This window comes from Terrapene carolina, unplaced genomic scaffold (assembly GCF_002925995.2).
Source record: "Terrapene carolina triunguis isolate 2854851 unplaced genomic scaffold, T_m_triunguis-2.0 Scaffold66, whole genome shotgun sequence".
NCBI classification, from domain to species: domain Eukaryota; kingdom Metazoa; phylum Chordata; order Testudines; family Emydidae; genus Terrapene; species Terrapene triunguis.
This window is the reverse complement of record NW_020664417.1, coordinates 3,291,272-3,310,209: the sequence shown is the minus strand read 5'-3', so window position 1 is coordinate 3,310,209 and position 18,938 is coordinate 3,291,272. Positions and strand designations below refer to the sequence as shown.

The following is an 18,938-nucleotide window of genomic DNA, read 5'->3' as shown; positions in this document are numbered from 1 at the left end:
TGAAAGGTGATTGACAACAACTTACATTATTTGGGGGAAAAAAATGCTTAAAATTTGTCCTTAATCAAGGCTAGGGAGAAGGCAGGATATAGTTTTGAAAATTTCCCCTTAAATGATAAATATTCTAAAGCATAAATGGGAGTTAGGTGCCCAACTCCCATTTTGCCTTTAAAAAATCTTCCTCTCAGGTTACCAGAGTGAGAAAAAGCACACTTTTTAAAGAAAGGATAAGCTCTCAACTCCAAATATTTCCAAATGGGCACATGCAAAAAATGTGCTCTTAAATATTTAACTTTTCAATTCCTCCTCTCCAGAAATTTTTTTTTTTAAATATTATATACAAACATACATAGACAAGCACACAGACACACAAAATTTTATGTTGTTGCCATTTTCTTCAAAGTTTAATTTTACCATGCAGTTAGAACCTTCCTTATGCACTAAAAACTTAAGTTTAATAGCTTCAAGGCAGAAAAACATTACCATGTCAAAGTTAGATTGTCCAAAACAGGCAAATTGGTCAAATACAATCAAATATGGTGTTACAGAGCCAGAATTATATTCCCATCCCCTGCCCCTGTATAAGCCTTAATGGAAAAATAGCACTTCATTTTGATTTGAGCATCCTGAAAGATTCAATAATAATACATACTACTGATTCAGCTTCAAAGATGTATCTTGTAGAAGTACGTGAACATCCAGCTACAAAGAGTAGAAGAGTTACTCTTCCTCCCTCTCCCCCACGATTGTTAATTGCTCAGACTGATAATCTAAAACTCTTTTCAGCACTGTACCACCTATAGAAGGAAAAAACAGCTCTGCCCCAAAGGACTTTTAACCAATATAAGGGAAAATAATGCATCAGACAGAATCTGTGGACCAGATAACATCAAACCTCAAAGCAATTAAACTGAAATCTTGCTTAATTTTTGTTTAAATATTACCACCTATTGTAATGTTGTTCTTTGGAAATCTTTAAAGAAAAAGTCTGTTTTGAATAGAGATATCAGTGAAGAATGTTGGGCAATGGGCTGTTTTATTATGCACTTTTCAGATTTACCTCATTAGATCTGTGCTTATGCTGTGGTAAACAATGGATAGATTTACCATAACAGTTGTCACACAAAAACTTTGGTTAAACTCATCCTCAAACTACTACTTCTGGCAGAGATTTTCAACCAGGGTATTTGGCTTTGGAATTTGCTTCATTCCTTATTTCAGAATATGGACATTTTCAGGTCATGCTATAAGACCCAGTGGGAGCCGCGATTGGACGGACCTGCGGACGGGGCAGGTAAACAAACCGGCCCGGCCCGCCAGGGGCTTTACCTACACAAGCAGTGACCCCTGTTTGAGAAACCCTGAATTAATGGGACCATAATCTGGGAAAATATTGCATGTCATTTCCCTTGAATGAAATATGGGTCCAAGTGAATGTTCCATGTCACTTTTATAGAAAACTATTCCAGAAAAACCATTAAAATAATTATGGCTTAATTTTTGTCACTCTTAACCCAGGAGAAATGGATTTTAGGATTTTTCATTCAAAACAGTTATATTTTGACAGATATTTACCATCACATCCAACTAGATGCAAACAACTGAAAATACATCAAAGCAGGTCCGTCCGATCGCGGCTCCCACTGGCCACGGATCACTGCTCCAGATCAATGGGAGCTGCTGGAAGCGACGCGGGCTGAGGGACTTACTGGCCGCTGCTTTCCCTACACAAGCGGCGACCCCTGTTTGAGAAACCCTGCATTAATTGTTCACTCCACACAATCAACCCCCACCTTCCCCAAAAGGTAAACAGATGGGTCTTATAGCATGACCTGAAAATTTCCATATTCTGAAATAAGGAATGAAGCAAATTCCAAAGCCAAATACCATGGTTGAAAATCTCTGCCAGAAGTAGTAGTTTGAGGATGAGTTTAACCAAAGTTTTTGTGTGACAACTGTTATGGTAAATCTATCCATTGTTTACCACAGCATAAGCACAGATCTAATAAGGTAAATCTGAAAAGTGCATAATAAAACAGCCCATTTAAACCCTAAAATGTTTGGGGGTTAAAACACGGCAGAGCCTTGAGCTGACCACGACCAGCTAAAATATTTTTTAAAAGCATAAGACCTGTTTACACTAGGCATAACACATTTTAACACAACCTATTTTCCTAGTCTAGACATGCATTTACTCATTAACATCTTGTTTGTATCAATATTAAAACTGAGATCTTCCCTCAATGAGTTGTGATTGTCACATAGGCCCATTCATTTGTACCTAGTTGTGAAGCTTTTAAAATAAGTCTATCACAAAATTCAGCTAGGAAGTTATAACAGCAGGCTTGAAAGGAAAAGTCAACAGATTTGGTACGGCAAGGGGATTGAGTCCCTAAGCTCTCTTCCTAATACCTTTGGTAGGAACCATGACTACTCTCTACCTTTCTTGTCTTGAGAAGGCAGGGAAAAAGAGGTACACATCACTAAAAGTATAGGAGAGATAACTTGGCAGGAGAAGAAAACAAGGAATAGTATTTGAGGGAAGTGAGGGGAAAAAAATGAAGGGTACATCTAACACTGAAATAAAAGACCCATGGCACAGCTGTGTCTGGCCTCAGTCAGCTGACTCTGGCTTGCAGGGCTTGGGCTGCAGGGGTAAAAATTGCTGTATAGGTATTGGGGTCAGGCTGGAGCTTGATCTCTGGGATCCCTTGAGGGAGGAGGGTGCCAGAGATCAGGCCTGAACGTCTACACAGGAATTTTACAGCCCCACAGACTGAGCCTCGCAAGCCAGAGTCAGTTGACCTGGGGGCCAACTGCAGCTGTTTAACTGCTGTGTAGATGTACCCTAAGAGCCTACTGGAATACACATACATTGTGTATCTTTCAAGTTTTTTCTCCCTCTACATCCTGAAAGCAGTCTCAAGAAATTCCCTTTGATAGCTTGTTAAAATGACAGGTCTGGAAAGTCTGCATCACTGGGAGTGGCAAAATGGGATGAACGAACACAAGCTTACAGACGTACAATACACCTCAGAAGGAGTTGTGTTAAACAAGAAATCACTGATAATGGACTAGTGAAAAGCAGTTTAATGATTTAGGCTCCATCTTCACTGCATTTCCGTCAGTAAAAGTTTTGCCGGTCAGGAGTGTGAAAAAACATCTCTGACTGACAAAAGTTTTACCAATAAAAAGCGCCGTTGTGGGCAGTGCTTTGTCAGCGGGAGACTCTCTCTCACTGACAAAGCTACCGCCCCTGGTTGGGGGTGGTTTTATTTTGTCAGCAGGAGAGCTCTCTCCTGCCAACGAAGAGTGGCTATACAGTGTATCTTACAGGGGCACTGCTGTAGCAGCACAGCTGTGCCACTGAAAGGTGTGCAGTGTAGACACAGCCTTAGAAAAGTACATATAAAAAATATGGTATAAGCAACTTGTCACTGAAATTCAGTTATTTATCTGCAGTATTTCTATCACCAAAAATATTCATTGGCTAGGAAGGCAAGGACCATTTTAAGTGGCAGAGCTTGGTGTAATATATTAGCTTTTTAAAAAAAAAACATGGTTCAAAGGAAGAGAAAATTTAGATTCCTAGCAGGTAAAACACACTGCTTAAGGTCTTCAGTGTTAGAGAGCCATGAAAACAAGCTGTTGAAGGTTTATATCATCTTATGTTCATTGTTTCTGTATATTACAGTTTGCAAAAAGTTTAATAATGCTGAGGATTTGTTAAACTGGTGTGTTAATTGTACCAACGTGTGCATTTACGTTATAAGCTCTTTGAGGCACAGATTTGGCGCACTTTACCCACTGAACTTCAAGATATAGAATTTTAGATGCACATAAATTAAATGCTTCATTCTAGATTACATGCAACATTGCTTTCACACCATTCTCACAGGATTTGTCCATCAGCCTTCCCATAAATTCTACTCACTAAGGGACCAATTCTGCAGCCCTTACATGTACAAGTCTCATAAGCGTTAATGAGAGTTTTGAATGGTGAAAGTGTTGGGCCACGGTGATTATACAGAATTCATAATTAGTCTAATAGTTTATTTGACTTTGCATTTGTTTCCTACACAACCCCTCCCACTCTCTAGGACCCAATTTCAACCTTTCCTAGTTTTCTACAACTGTTGCCTACAATAAAAGATGGAATGTTTCAGACAGTTAACTTTACCCACAATCCAGAAGACAACACATGGCACTAAAACAATTCGCACTTCATTAAGACTCTTATTTAGAGTATTTGTTAGCATTACCTGCAGGAAACAGTTTCTTTAATACCCTTGATGTCCAGTGGGCTCATTCCTTCAACAATAGGCGAATCCAGATTGGCAGATCCATTGCTGATATGATCACTACTTTCATACCCAGACTCAGTCCTTTGCATCTGCCAACTGTCAGCAAGGACTTTTCTCTCTGTAAATCCTTTAATTTTCTCAGTATTTCCTTTTCCTTCTGAATCCAAGGAACTCCGACTTCCTGTCTCCTGTTTTGTTTCATCTTCATAAATAGTCATTAACCCTTTCTGGGTTTGGTTCTCTTTTGGCCAATTGTTAAAGCTCTGCTCCTTTTCATGTTTAGGTTTACTGCTTGGATTTGCCTTATGTTGTGGGCTATGCTGCTTCTTCTCAGTCTCATTGAAAATGCTGTCCACATTTAGTGTCTCTCGCATAGGTTTCCAACCTCTGTTTCTGCTTCTGCTGATACTTCCTTTGTCCCTAGAGTCTTGGCTGCTGTCTGTATCATAGCCAGTGGCACTGTCAGCCCTAACCCTGCTCATCATTTTCTCCCCAGCAGGAAAAACTTCTCTTTTATTTGACCCTAAGACCTGTGCAGCAGGCCTGGTTTGGTTTGGTACTCTCTCATGTTTGTAAGGTCCTCTTCCCTGGCTACCATATAGGCGCTGATCAGTGTAGTGTCTAAATCCATTTCTAGCAGGAGGTGATCCTGACTTAAAATGAGAGCGGTCTTCCCCTATTAGATCTTGTAAAATGAAAGAAAAGAAAACAAAAAAGAAGCTCTATTGAAGTTCTCCTTCAAGTACATTCTTTTAATAAAAATCTTCCTTGTCTGACATTGTTGTGCATAAGACAGCTAGTTATTCCTGCTATGCCATAACAATTTAAAGGAAAAAACAAAAACAAAAAAAAAGACTCAAATGGCACAAATTTTAAAAATGTCTGTAAAAGTGGAGACTTTAATCTTGGGATTTTTTTTCTTTATCTAAAGTAGCAAATTTAGCACATAAAATTTTTAATCTAGACAAATTGATATTTTAGCCATTTGTTTCTAAAGTTTGATTTTTAAATGTACCTCTTTGTCTCCCAGAATCTCTTCTTGATCCTCTATCTGCATCTTTTCTTAGGTAGGATGAAAAGTTTCTCATATCAACTGCCTTCTGGGCACACTCTTTGGAGATGTCCTTTAATTTGTCCTTCTGATCACTGTGCCCTAACTTAACTGCAAAAATATTCATTATTGTATCTTATCTAAATAGCCATGGCAAAAAGCATGTACAATTACACTTACTATACCTTCACTTTCTAGTGAAGGCTACACCACCACCACCTTCTATCTACCTCAAATTTTAAAAATCCAAAACAGTCTGCACACAGCAAAATCCATTAAGGTTAATTAACAATAATATATAATACTTACCTTAAAGGGATCCTTACAAATGTAAAGTTATAAATTTGACAAAATAGGTACACTGACTGTTTCATGTAAGCAAGGTTTAATTGTAGCTATTGAACATGCTGCATTTTTTCCCTCTGGATCTAAAACTATTTGATCTGAATGAAAATTAACCTTTAGGGCTCATACTAAAAACAAAGCAGAGAGTTAATACTAATTACTTTATCAAAAGCAAGGCTTTGTTTTTGAGAATATAGTGGAGTTTCAAGTAAAGAATCTGTAATCTGTTTTATTTAAACTGATGTTCCCAGTCAGTGAGCAGTGTTCATTTTTGGGTCACCATCGGTCCCAAGTGAGTTAATAGCAAGTTGAACGTTTTTTAAATTTACAGTAAAAGAAAAAAAGTACTTTAGCCATCAAGTCTGGCTTCAAGTTGTAAGAAGAAAATAATTTTAGCTAACATCTAGACATTGGGAGACAGGAGGGGGTAATTAACAGAGAAAAGAAATAAATCTCTTAATTAAGCAGAACCAGTTTCTCTTGGCTAGGTCCTTCATTCTCTCTTACTGGTCTAAGGTGTAAACCACATTGGCATCCCAATAAGGGGGAGAGGATGGAAGGGAGGGCAAGCTGTGCCCTTCCTGCATCAGTATCACCCAATTGTGATATCCTGATATGAGAATTTTGTAATTTGTCTTAACCTGAAAATCTGATTTACACATAAAAATGGACTGATGTTTTAACAAATATAGTAGAAACCCACCATAAAACGGAAGTGACTATTGCTACTTATGCTTTCCAAACATAGGACAAGGAAAGATCAATTAAAAAGCAAAGAATTACAGTCAATAACTACAGCCCAACATATTACAATAGTGGATTTTTATTGGGGCTTGAGGGCAGTGGAGAACTTAGTCATATAGTGACTAAGTTCAAATTAATTTTTCACATGTCATTTAATCATTCTTCATGGTAGATGGACTGAAAGTTCAGTACCAATGATGGAACTATTTCAGAACAAGCTTTGCAGCTAAAGAAAATGTATCCAAAATAACACTGCTGTGAAAAAAGTTAGGAAATTACATATTTAAGAAGGTACTTACCTGGCACTCTACCACCACTTGCTTGAATATGGCTTCTACTGAATGCTGAATTGTCTGTCTCAAATTTTTTAATGCTCTTCTGACTAGCACATTCTCCAAATCCATTCTCTTTTGTGTGATCTGACTTTGGAACGGATGACTTCTCAAATCCTATAACATTACACATCATTAATCTTCAGAAATGAAATTCTTGCTCATTTACATCTTCACATTTATTTTTAATTTCAAGAATTAGAAAGTATAGTTTTGGATTACTTTAAGTTTTACTTAACAGTTCACTTAATAGTTTGTGGCATACAAGAAGATTTTTGTAATATGTTACATATTATGCAATTTGCCAATATAAATATGGTGATGGCATTCACTTCTGATTTTCTTCCTTGAGACGGTCACCATCAGGCAACAGTTCACTAAGTGAATGGGAACAGGCCAAATCCAATTTTCCTTTCATCATCACTTTCAAATTTTATAACACAGATAGGACCACTAGAAAACAATAGCCAAACATTGCAGAGTCAAAGGGCTAGATTCTGACCAGGCCCTTTCATAATGAATCCCTAAATAATATGTTTCCTGCAACCTCAAAGCTTCAAGGTTCTGAACCGTCATCACTTGCTCACAGTTTTTCCTCAAATTTTTTTTCCAGTTTTATACTATTTTGTATAATACATATATACCATCACCAATCTACTCTCATGCAGACAAAACATGCCATGACTACATATTAAATAGTATTTAACAATTAAATACTATTAGTTATACTATTTAGTCACAAACAAAACACCACACAATAGAAAAATCAAAGTTCTCTCTTTCTTGGCTAAACGAGATCACTTAGGTCAACATAAGACCATAAAAACAGCCATACTGGGTCAGACCAATGGTCCATCTAGCCAAGTATCCTGTCTTCCAACAGTGGCCAATGCCAGGTGCTTCAGAGGGAATGAACAGAAATGATCCATCCCCTGTTGCCCATTCCCAGCTTCTGGCAAACAGAGGCTAAGGACACTTCAGAGCACGGTTTTACATCCCTGCCCATCCTGGCTAATAGCCATTGATAGACCTATCCTCCATGAGCTTATCTGGTTCTTTTTTGCACCCCAATATAATCTTGACCTTCGCAACATCCTCTGGCAAAGAGTTCCGCAGGTTGACGGTACCAACTTAGAGAAGTAAGATTTACCATATTCTTCCAGTGTGTAATTTTAGTGTTTTAGCCATTTGTGTTTTTACAGTTAAAGAATGTTTCTAGTTAGGAATCCTTTAACTGTCTCAATCCACATTTTAACATTTGAAACAAAACATTATTTTTGATAGTTCTAATGTTAAGTATACACACACCAAATGCGATCAGGACATTTAGATAATTATTGATAAAGGCACTTAAGATCAGGACAGCTAATCAATTACCCCCAGATATTGGTCATATTCTATAAAAAATGGTATTAGTCAAAACTTTATTACCCAAGTCATCTCCTGCAGCTGCTTTGTAATGAGACCAGTGAATTATATGCTTTGGGGCATCTTCTGTCGATACAGGTGTACCATCTGGGTTAGCATAAAATAGCAGCAATGGCTGAAAGTGACATCGAATGCACTTGGAGACCACATCTTTCCATTTTGTTCCAACCTAATAAGAAAATGCTCATATTTTTGCAAATATAAAACTTAAATCCAATTATAAGCATACCTTAATAAACCAAAAGACATTTTACATGAATTGAATGTCTGATCCTAAAAACACAGCACAACTGCAGCTGTACTACTCATTTTAAATTTATGGAAGTTAGAGCAGAAAAGCAAACATTTGCATACGAGTTAGCAAACTAAACATCAACACACTACAAATACAGCCATCAACAGATTTTATCATATTACTTATTAAACCTATATTTTTAAGAAAAATCACACTAACATCTATCCAATTGTTGCACATTTAAGAACAGTGAAGTTGTGCATTCATTTTTTTTTTTTAATACTTAAAACTGACTTCTCAGACTACTTTTCATGAAAATGAGGAAATTTGATTGTGTTTTAAGTCTGGTGTCAAAAGAATAAGTTATGTTCTAATGCAGAAAAAATTATATTTGGGGCACAATGTACCATTAAAAAAAATAAAGGTCATTAAATCTAGCATCAATAATGCAAAGCCTACCTCTTTCACATTAGCATCATCAAACAGCACCCACTTGCAACTCTTGGTATGAAAGGCAAAGGCACAGTAATGTCGACTCGTGTAGCAAATCATCCCCACAAGAAAAAGTTCACTATTCTTGGCCTGTTCATCTGTAACCCTATAGAACAGCTGCAAAAATGATTATGTATAGATTAAAGAAAAAGTACGTCTGAGGTTGTAAAGTTAGATTAAGTCAAGGTTGCATGCATGTCTCCTTGTGTGTCTATCTGCATTATAACAGGAGTTACATGAGCATGTAATTTCTAAAGTATCCCTGCCTCATTCTGTGTACAAGATGACTAATGCTCAGAGAACTAATCCATTGTGTGATGAGGGACACTTATGTTTGTAGGACTTTTGCTTCATTTATTGCAGAAGTTTGAAGGTATACAGTGAATGAGGTGAGGACTACAGGAAAAGAAAGGATGGTCTCATGGTTAAGGCAGTTGAATGTCACCCTGGAGAACTGATACTTTGGAGTCACTTAAACCAAGCTTTTCACAAGTGGCCATTCACTCTGTGTTCATGTTCTGGGTACTCAATGTCAATTAGACCTGTGCCTTGAACACATAAAATGCCATGAAGTCTGAAAATCAGGTCCTAGCCATCTCAAGTTAGCAGACACTTGACAATTTTGCCATTATTCTCGATGCTTCAGTTCCCCAACCGTAAAATGGGGTTACCACCACTTTACCCCACAGATGTGTCGTGAAGATTATTATAATAGTTCACACAAAATATACTCCCTGATCTATTTTTTTAAATGTTAATTGTAATTCCAAAGTTAGTTACCATGTATACTTGTTCATAAGCCGAATTTTTTTAGTAAAAAAGGGAGCACCAGAGAAGGGGGTCGGCTTATGAACGGGTATAGAGAGGGAGAGGTCGGACATAGCCCCTCCCCGCAACAGAGGGAGCAAGGAGAGGCAGCACGGCCAGCAGAGACAGAAGGGAAGAGGCGGGGCCAGAGTCTCTCCACTTCTGGCCACGCTGCTTTCCCCCCAGCCTCTGAAGCAACTGCAGCTCCGGGGCTGGCAGGCTGCAGCCCTGCCCGCCGGAACAGACTGCGGCCCTGCCGCCCGGCCTGCCAGAGCAGCTCCAACCAGGTTAGAGACATCCTCCCCTGGCCCTCCCCAGATAAGGTGGGAAGGGATGGGATGGGGAGAGTGTGGGAGTCCCGGGCTAGGGGTTGTCATGTGGGTGGTGGTCACAGGGGTTACTCCCCTGACTCCCAGCTTCTCTCCCCCCCCCCCACAAAAATTTCCCCACCAATTGCTGTCCTGGCCCATCAGGGTAAGCAGCTGGCACGCTGGGACACTTTGTTTACTTAGGTTTACCTCCGTACCTGCGGACGCTCGAGGTAAACAAACCATCTCTGCCCACCAGCGGCTTATCCTGATGGCCCAGGAGCCAAAGTTTGCTGACCCCTGAATTATAGGGTCGGCTTATGACCAGGTTATAAAAATTTTCCATTTTTACTTATTCATCTTGGGGGGGGGGGGGGATCGGCTTATAAATGAACCAGGTTATGATCGAGTATATACGGTATATATAAACTTATTTTAAGAAGAAAAAAAGATATGAGGAAAGGCATGAGCATGATGCATCAGCAGTTGGGACTGAAATTTTAAAAACAAGATAGATTAGTTTTAATTCAGATACCCCAGGAAGATAAAGTTGTGTTGCCAGATTCCGCATGACATCTTCGGTCAGGTCAGAATGTTCCGAATCCCAGACTAAACCGATTGTCACAATCTCAGGGCAGTTCATGAGAACACGACGGATTTTTATTTTTTGACCACAGTTACTCTAGAAGAAAAAAGTGAGACGCAAAAGATTGAACAAGCCAACAACTAGGAAAATGAGAAAGTTATTGGATGACCAGAGTAAAAATAAAGACATTCCACACTTCTTTCCTAGCCTCAAATTTAAATTTATGACTTCTAAATTGTCAGTAGAAACCATGAAGATATGTATGTAATCTCATACTGTTATAAAACACTGGACACACATCCTGATCATGTCATCTTCAAAGTCAGCTAAGCTTCATTCCCCCAGCCACTTATGGCAAACTTACGAGATGGAGGACACAGACTTTATTATTATTTTCTTCTCTTTGATCACTGTTTAGTATTTTTCGGGAATATTGCTCTGTGGCCCTGAAACAAACAGTACTAGAACACAAAGCCAGACAATTATGAGAGAGAGAGAGAGTGAAAGAAAGGCAGACACAAGCAAGAAAGAAGCGACTTGAGATGAACTAGATGGAAAACAGTCTTTTATCAAGCCATATCACTACCAAAAACCAGACTAAAGGAAACTGCATTTAGTCAGCATTTATCATTCAGGTTCATCAAATCCAACCAAGTAAGTGGTTTGTTAGTAAGTGAAGAGTTTCAACTAACAAAACATGGACTTAAGTACCTCATTTTCACAACGGCCATTTGTGTGCCCACAACTTTATGTGCAAACCCTCACACACACAGATGATAGCTGCATGTGTAGGTAAGTGCTGACAAACCGTCACTCAAGGAGTAGATGCAAGTGTTTGCATGTTCAAAGTTGAGCTGCACTCAAATGCAGTCCAAAATATTACTGAATCTGAATCCTATGTCTAAACCACAGAAATGTAAGAATTGTTTATTCTGTCTACTTACAGGGCACTTCCTGAAGTCATCAGTAGTATTTGCTGCCTGTAGCAATTCTGCAAACATTTCTGGCTTGAGACGCTCATGCCTTTCCATCATTCTGTCAACTTCATTGCTGTAAACATGAAATAGAAACACATTTCACTAGAAATCATCCACTTTAATAGTAAACAGATTTAAACTACCTCAGTAATGCCTCAAAAATTTAGTGTGGCAATGTATACCTAAGAATTAATACAAGATTGCCCTCCTTTCTTAATGATATTGGCCAGTATTTTTTCTTTAGTGAATTTAGTTCTCCTGAAATAGTCGATTATCAGCCCTGAAGCCCTCTATCCAGATCAGGAGGATTATAATGTGGACTGCAGACAAGCAAGTTTCCCTGCAATTGCACTGCAATGCGTCTCAAACCTGACCTGATTATGTTTCAAGTGAGAGGGTAGTCCACTAGGAACTATACTAAGATCAACTAATTTTATGGCAAAGAGTCTGCTGAACAGCAGAATTTTTGTATGGAATAAGTTAATTTCAGTAAGAGGTTAAAATTATCAGCCTGAAAAAGTTTACAATTGATGGAAGCAAAAGATGACTCATTAGAAGTTAATTCTAATGTATAGTAATTGTTTTCAACCATAAGAACGGCCCTACTGGGTCAGACCAAATGTCCATCTAGCCCAGTATCCTGTCTTCCGACAGTGGCCAATGCCAGGTGCTTCAGAGAGAATGAATAGAACAGGTAATCATCAAGTGATCCATCTCCTATCGCCCATTCCCAGCTTCTGGCAAACAGAGGCTAGGGACACCATCTCTGCCCATCCTGGCTAATAAACCGTTGGTGGACCTATCTTCCATAAATTTATCTAGTTCTTTTTTAAACCCTGTTATAGTCTTGGCCTTCACAACAGCCTCTGGCAAGGAGTTTCACAGAGTGACTGTGTTGTGTGAAAAAATACTTCCTTGTGTTTGTTTTAAACCTGCCGCCTATTAATTTCATTTGGTGACCCCTAGTTCTTGTGTTAGGAGAAGGAGTAAATAACACTTCCTTATTTACTTTCTTCACACCAGTCATGATTTTATGGACCTCTGTCATATTCCCCCTTAGTCATCTTTTTTCCAAGCTGAAAAGTCCCAGACTTATTAATCTCGCCTCATATGGCAGCCATTCCATACCCCTAATCATTTTTGTTGCCTTTTTCTGAACCTTTTCCAATTCCAATATATCTTTTTTGAGATGGGGCGACCACATCTGCATGCAATATTCAAGATGCAGGCATATCATGAATTTATAAAGAAGCAATATGATACTTTCTATCCCTTTCTTAATGACTCCCAACGTTCTGTGTTAGCTTTTTTGATTGCCACTGCACTTTGAGAGGATGTTTTCAGAGAACTATCCACAATGACTCCAAGATCTCTTTCTTGAGTGGTAACAGCTAATTTAGACCCCATAATTTTATACATATAGTTGGGATTATGTTTTCCAGTGTGCATTGATCAACATTGAATTTCATCTTCCATTTTGTTGCCCAGTCACCCAGTTTTGAGAGATCCTTTTGTAGCTCTTCAGAGTCTGCCTGGGACGTCACTATCTTGAGTAATTTTGTCTCACTGTTGACCCCTTTTTCCAAATCATTTATGAATATGTTGAATAGGACTGGGCCCAATACAGACCCCTGGGGGACACCACTATTTACCTCTCTCCATTCTGAAAACTGACCATTTATTCCTACCCCTTTGTTTCCTATCTTTTAACCGGTTACCAATCCATGAGAGGACCTTCCCTCTTATCACATGACTGCTTACTTTGTTTAAGAGCCTTTGGTGATGGACCTTGTCAAAGGCTTTCTGAAAATCTAAATATACTATATCCACTGGATCCTCCTTGTCCACATGCTTGCTGACCCCCTCAAAGAATTCTAGTAGATTGGTGAGGCATGATCTCCCTTTATAAAAACCATGTTGACTCTTCCCCAACAAATTATGTGAATCTATGTGTCTGACAATTTTGTTCTTTACTATAGTTTCAACCAGTTTGCCTGGTACTGAAGTCAGGCTTACCAGCCTGTAATTGCCGGGGTCACCTCTGGAGCCCTTTATAAAAATTGGTGTCACATTAGCTATCCTCCAGTCATTTGGTACAGAAGCTGATTTAAATGATAGGTTACAAACTACAGTTAACAATCCTGCAATTTCACATTTGAGTTCCTTCAAATCTCTTGAGTGAATACCATCTGGTCCTTGTGACTTATTACTGTTTATTTTATCTATTTGTTCCAAAACCTCATCTAATGACACCTCAATCTGGGACAGTTCCTCAGATGTGTCACCTAAAAAGAATGGCTCAGGTTTGGGAATCTTCCTCACATCCTCAACCGTGAAGATCGATGCAAAGAATTCATTTAGTTTCTCCGTAATGCCCTTATCGTCCTTGAGTGCTCTTTTAGCATCTGGATAGTCCAGTGACCCCACTGGCTGTTTAGCAGGCTTCCTGCTTCTGATGTACTTAAACATTTATTTTGCTATTACCTGGAGTCTTTGGCTACCTTGTCTTCAAATTCTTTTTTGGCCTTCCTAGTTATATTTTTACTCTTCATTTGCCAGAGTTTATGCTCCTTTCTATTTTCCTCACTAGGATTTAACTTCCACTTTTTGAAGGATGCCTTCAAAAACCATGAAAGGAAGATAATGCCCATCAGGCAGGGAGTTTGGCCATCAGTTTTCATCTCACTGCCATACAAGAGTTCCCAATACACCAAGAGAACATTTAAAAAAATTATTTTGTGCCCTTCTCTATGCTGTTTTATGGATATGCACCTTTACCCTGATATAACTCGATCTAATATAACACGGGTTCGCATATAGTGCGGTAACCCCAGGGCTCCGGCAGCGGGGCTCGGGCGGCGCTTTAAAGGGCCCGGGGCTCTGGCTGCTGCAGGGAGCCCCGGGCCCTTTAAATCACTGCTGGAGCCCTGCCGCCGCTACCCCGATATAACGGGGTTTCACCTATAACGCGGTAGGGATTTTTGGCTCCCGAGGACAGCGTTATATCGGGGTATAGGTGTATAAAGAAGGCCTGAAGAGTTTATTTTCAGTGTCTGTGGAGTGATTTCTTCTATTATAAAAACCTCAAGAAGGCCCTCTCTATTTAAAAATCAAACAGCTCCACTTTCAGATAACGCACAAAGTTCACAAAAAACACAGACATGCTGGAGATACTCCTGGAAAACGAAAGGAGACCAGAGATGACGACACTGGTGCTATTTCTAAAGGTAAAGATAAAAAAAAGCTTTCATACCTCAAGGAAAAGCAACAACAACAACAAAAATTAACAATCCTTTGCATGTCACCTTTAACTATTTTAGGAACATTCAAGAGTTTTTCTAATGAGAGAAAATAAGACAAGCATTTGAATTGGCATGCAGACCATAAAAATCACAATTTCACTTAAGATTCCACCATCTTTCTTGTCACCTGGGTTCATAACCTTGTCATTTTTCACTCTTTTCGTTCACACCACTAAATCCTGTTACTTTTCCCATCTATAACTTCTCAAAAATCCAACATTTCCTCTCCATTATCAAGACCAAAACCTTGTCTGGTCACTGCTCCTCACGCTTCAACTACAGAAACATACTTCTCTCATGCCACCTTCCTGCCTTTTACCCCAGATTACCTCCAAAAAACTGCCAGTAGTAGACCAGCTGGTCTGCTGTTCCAAGAAATATACAGAAGTGTTTATACAAATATAAATAAGGAATTTGAAAAAGATACAGTAGTTGACAGTAGGTGAGAGGGATTTTTTGCATTACTACTCTTATTTTAGTGACCATAATTTTCCATCCTTCTCAGAAGGCTAACTCCAGTAGGTGTTTGATCCTCCTGCAGTCATCAATGACACATGTGAAATAAGCACTGCAGGAGTCTGTTTTGGGACCAGCTCTGTTCAATATCTTCATCAATAACTTAGATATTGGCATAGAAAGTACGCTTATTAAGTTTGCAGATGATACCAAACTGGGAGGGACTGCAACTGTTTTGGAAGATAGGGTCATAATTCAAAATGATCTGGACAAATTGGAGAAATGGTCTGAGGTAAACAGGATGAAGTTTAATAAAGACAAATGCAAAGTGCTCCACTTAGGAAGGAACAATCAGTTTCTCACATACAGAATGGGAAGAGACTGTCTAGGAAGGAGTACGGCAGAAAGGGATCTAAGGGTTATAGTGGACCACAGGCTAAATATGAGTCAATAGTGTGATGCTGTTGCAAAAAAAAGCAAACATGATTCTGGGATGCATTAACAGGTGTGTTGTGAGCAAGACACGAGAAGTCATTCTTCCGCTCTACTCTGCGCTGGTTAGACCTCAATTGGAGTATTGTGTCCAGTTCTGGGCACCGCATTTCAAGAAAGATGTGGAGAAATTGGAGAGGGTCCAGAGAAGAGCAACAAGAATGATTAAAGGTCTAGAGAACATGACCTATGAAGGAAGGCTGAAAGAATTGGGTTTGTTTAGTTTGGAAAAGAGAAGACTGAGAGGAGACATGATAGCAGGTTTCAGGTATCTAAAAGGGTGTCATAAGGAGGAGGGAGAAAACTTGTTCATCTTAGCCTCTAAGGATAGAACAAGACGCAATGGGCTTAAACTGCAGCAAGGGAGGTCTAGGTTGGACATTAGGAAAAAGTTCCTAACTGTCAGGGTGGTTAAACACTGGAATAAATTGCCTAGGGAGGTTGTGGAATCTCCATCTCTGGAGATATTTAAGAGTAGGTTAGATAAATGTCTATCAGGGATGGTGTAGACAGTATTTGGTCCTGCCATGAGGGCAGGGGACTGGACTCAATGACCTCTCGAGGTCTCTTCCAGTCCTAGAATCTATGAAGTATTTTTTTTATTACGTCAAATTAAAGAGCAGTCAATTTAGAGCACTTCCTTGTTCAGTGACAGGTTAAACAAAAGGAAAGGCTAGTTTTGTACCATACCCTTGATTATGAATACCTCAATCAAGTCCTCTCCACCCTCTTCTTTACTATCTAAATTTTATTTTTTTGGACCATTTATCATATGTCAATTTCAGCAAAGAAAAAGAAATGTACAAAATATGAACATTTATAGGACTAATATGCATGGGATTTTGCATTTTTGAGGGAGGGAGGAGGTGGACAGGGGAAATGAGGAGAAAAGGAACTTACCACAGGGCTGTTGTAGAAATGTAGCGCACAAATTCTGTAAAAGGCAAGGGATCTGATGACGCCCCACAACTACGGCATACACACTGCAAGTAAACAAGATATTTTCATTTTCACAAATTCATAATTTTGGAAATAAAACAGATAAAGTTGTAACACAAAGATCTTACCTGTTCATATAGTGTCATAGCAAACTTCTGATGAGTGATGCAGGATTTAGAAGTGCACATGTCTGTTTCACAGCTTGGCACAATGTGGAAATGAATTCTCTCAAGTATATTTTCCTAAAGGAAATGATGACATTGTAAATAGATGGATTTTGATTATTACCAGTTATGTGTTATTCTGGCTACTGATCCTGTTAGCTCCAGCAAATTTACCTCCTAACTGTTGGCAGGCAATTTGCATTGATCACTATCCTGGTTCATGACAGCCTATACCCAGTCAAAGTTTCTAGCATTAAGAAAGCAGAACTGTAAAATAGAATGAGTGTTACCGGAGTGGCCTTCAAGACATGCAGGCTCCTTTGTAGAAAGTCAATTTATAGGCTGGGACCAAAGTTCTTTCTGCAAGAAGTACCTTAAGGGTATGCCTACACTGCAATATAAGCCTGGGCTCAGACTCAGGCTTGAGTCCAAACCTCCATTCCATCTATACACAAATTGCTCCGATTCAGATCAAGAGTCCTAGGGCCCTGCACGGGTGGTGGGTCTGAACCAGAGTCAAGCCAGGATCCAAGCTCTAGTGCTCTGCAGTGTAGACGAAGCCCCCTCGACTTGGGTCCCAAAAGTATCCCACAATCATAGAAGCGTAGTGCTGGAAGGGACCTTGAGAAATCATCAAGTCAGCCGGGACAAGGACCAAGTAAACCTAGACCATCTTGACTGGTGTTTGTCCAACTTGTTTTTAACCTAATAGCTAATCTAAATATCCCTTGCTGCAGATTAAGCCCATGACTTCTTGTCCTACCTTCAGTGGATATGGAGAACAACTGATCACCATCCTCTTTATAATCCCTTGGGCCAACTGCCTTTGTCTTCTCTATCCCAAGAATCTCCAGTTGACTCCAGGGAAATGAAAGCAACCCCCCCACTAGTGTAGTTCACCAGTTTGGTGAGTCTGCGTTTAAACCATTGTCTTTTGGATGTGTACCAGTGCTGCTGGAAGAATCCATGCCTGCCACCCAAGATAGGAAAGGGGAGATTTAACACTATTATCATCTAGCTTGGCACACTCTACTGGCTTACTTTTGTTTCTGGGAGCCTTTGTTTGGATCTTTGGAAGAGAAACTTATAACAGGATCTCTTGGGAAGTCCACAGGGACCATCAAGATCCTGGTGAGGGAAGGAGAAAGAAGGAGATTTCTTCAGTTCTGGCAGGCCAGTTCTCAGTATGAAGGTGACACAGAGCACTTTTCTATGTTCAGAACCAGAGTTCTTCTGCCAGCAATATTACTTTGAGCAAGGAGGAAGCCAGAGCACTAGACTTTCAGCTCTTCCACAGAGTTTCCAGATCTTCAACCTCAACCCCTTTCTTTGCTCTTGGATCAGGGAAAGGACTTCTCTTCAAGAAAACATTCACCATCTTCCATCCACTGTCTCAGAATCCTTGAATGAACTGCCTTCCATCAGAGTAAAGATGGGAATACCTGGCAGGCAGACCCAGTACAAAGCCCCTTGATAGCCCTTCCTTCAGCATAATGACCACTCCTAACAGTGCTTGGGGGATAAGGGGGGGGTGAAGGGGAAGAGGAGGGAGGTTTAGGGTCTCATCTACTTAAATGATACCCTGTGATGCAGACACTTCAAACAGAGGAAAATACAGAGCTTTCCCCTCCATCCTGTAAACAGAGTAAAGAGGGGAAAAAATATGATGTGAGGCTACTCTGACCCCACTACATACTTCTCCAGGTCTCTGCCTCAGTCCTAGCAACTCCCATGTTGGACGAGGCCACACATTCGGGGGAACGGGGTTATGTTTCTTGGGATTTCCCTGGCTTCTCATGGCAGGGTGAAGGTCCCACACAGCAGGTAACAAATACTGAAAAAAGTGTTGTTGCTTCATAGTGATGCTCTCTTCCAGTAAGGAGCTCACTAATCAGCTGCAAAGTATCTAGAAACTGAGGATACACCACAAACTGCAGCAAGAAGGGTCAGTGTTAAGTAGGCACAAGTTGTCTAAC

The 18,938-nt window shown here is 39.7% G+C and overlaps 1 protein-coding gene across 1 annotated transcript in view; it reads right to left on the bottom strand.

Annotated features, from left to right (window-relative positions):
• USP53 (ubiquitin specific peptidase 53) overlaps positions 1–18,938 on the bottom strand; it is a 56,985-nt gene that overhangs the window by 16,176 nt on the left and 21,871 nt on the right. The window contains exons 5-13 of the mRNA XM_024213079.3: positions 16,927–17,040; positions 16,760–16,842; positions 11,577–11,682; positions 10,582–10,728; positions 8,899–9,048; positions 8,208–8,373; positions 6,744–6,893; positions 5,320–5,466; positions 4,263–4,989 (exon numbers count right to left, since the gene is read on the bottom strand). Of these exons, the coding sequence (XP_024068847.2) occupies positions 4,263–4,989; positions 5,320–5,466; positions 6,744–6,893; positions 8,208–8,373; positions 8,899–9,048; positions 10,582–10,728; positions 11,577–11,682; positions 16,760–16,842; positions 16,927–17,040 (1,790 nt within the window). The remainder of the gene's footprint in view (positions 1–4,262; positions 4,990–5,319; positions 5,467–6,743; positions 6,894–8,207; positions 8,374–8,898; positions 9,049–10,581; positions 10,729–11,576; positions 11,683–16,759; positions 16,843–16,926; positions 17,041–18,938) is intronic.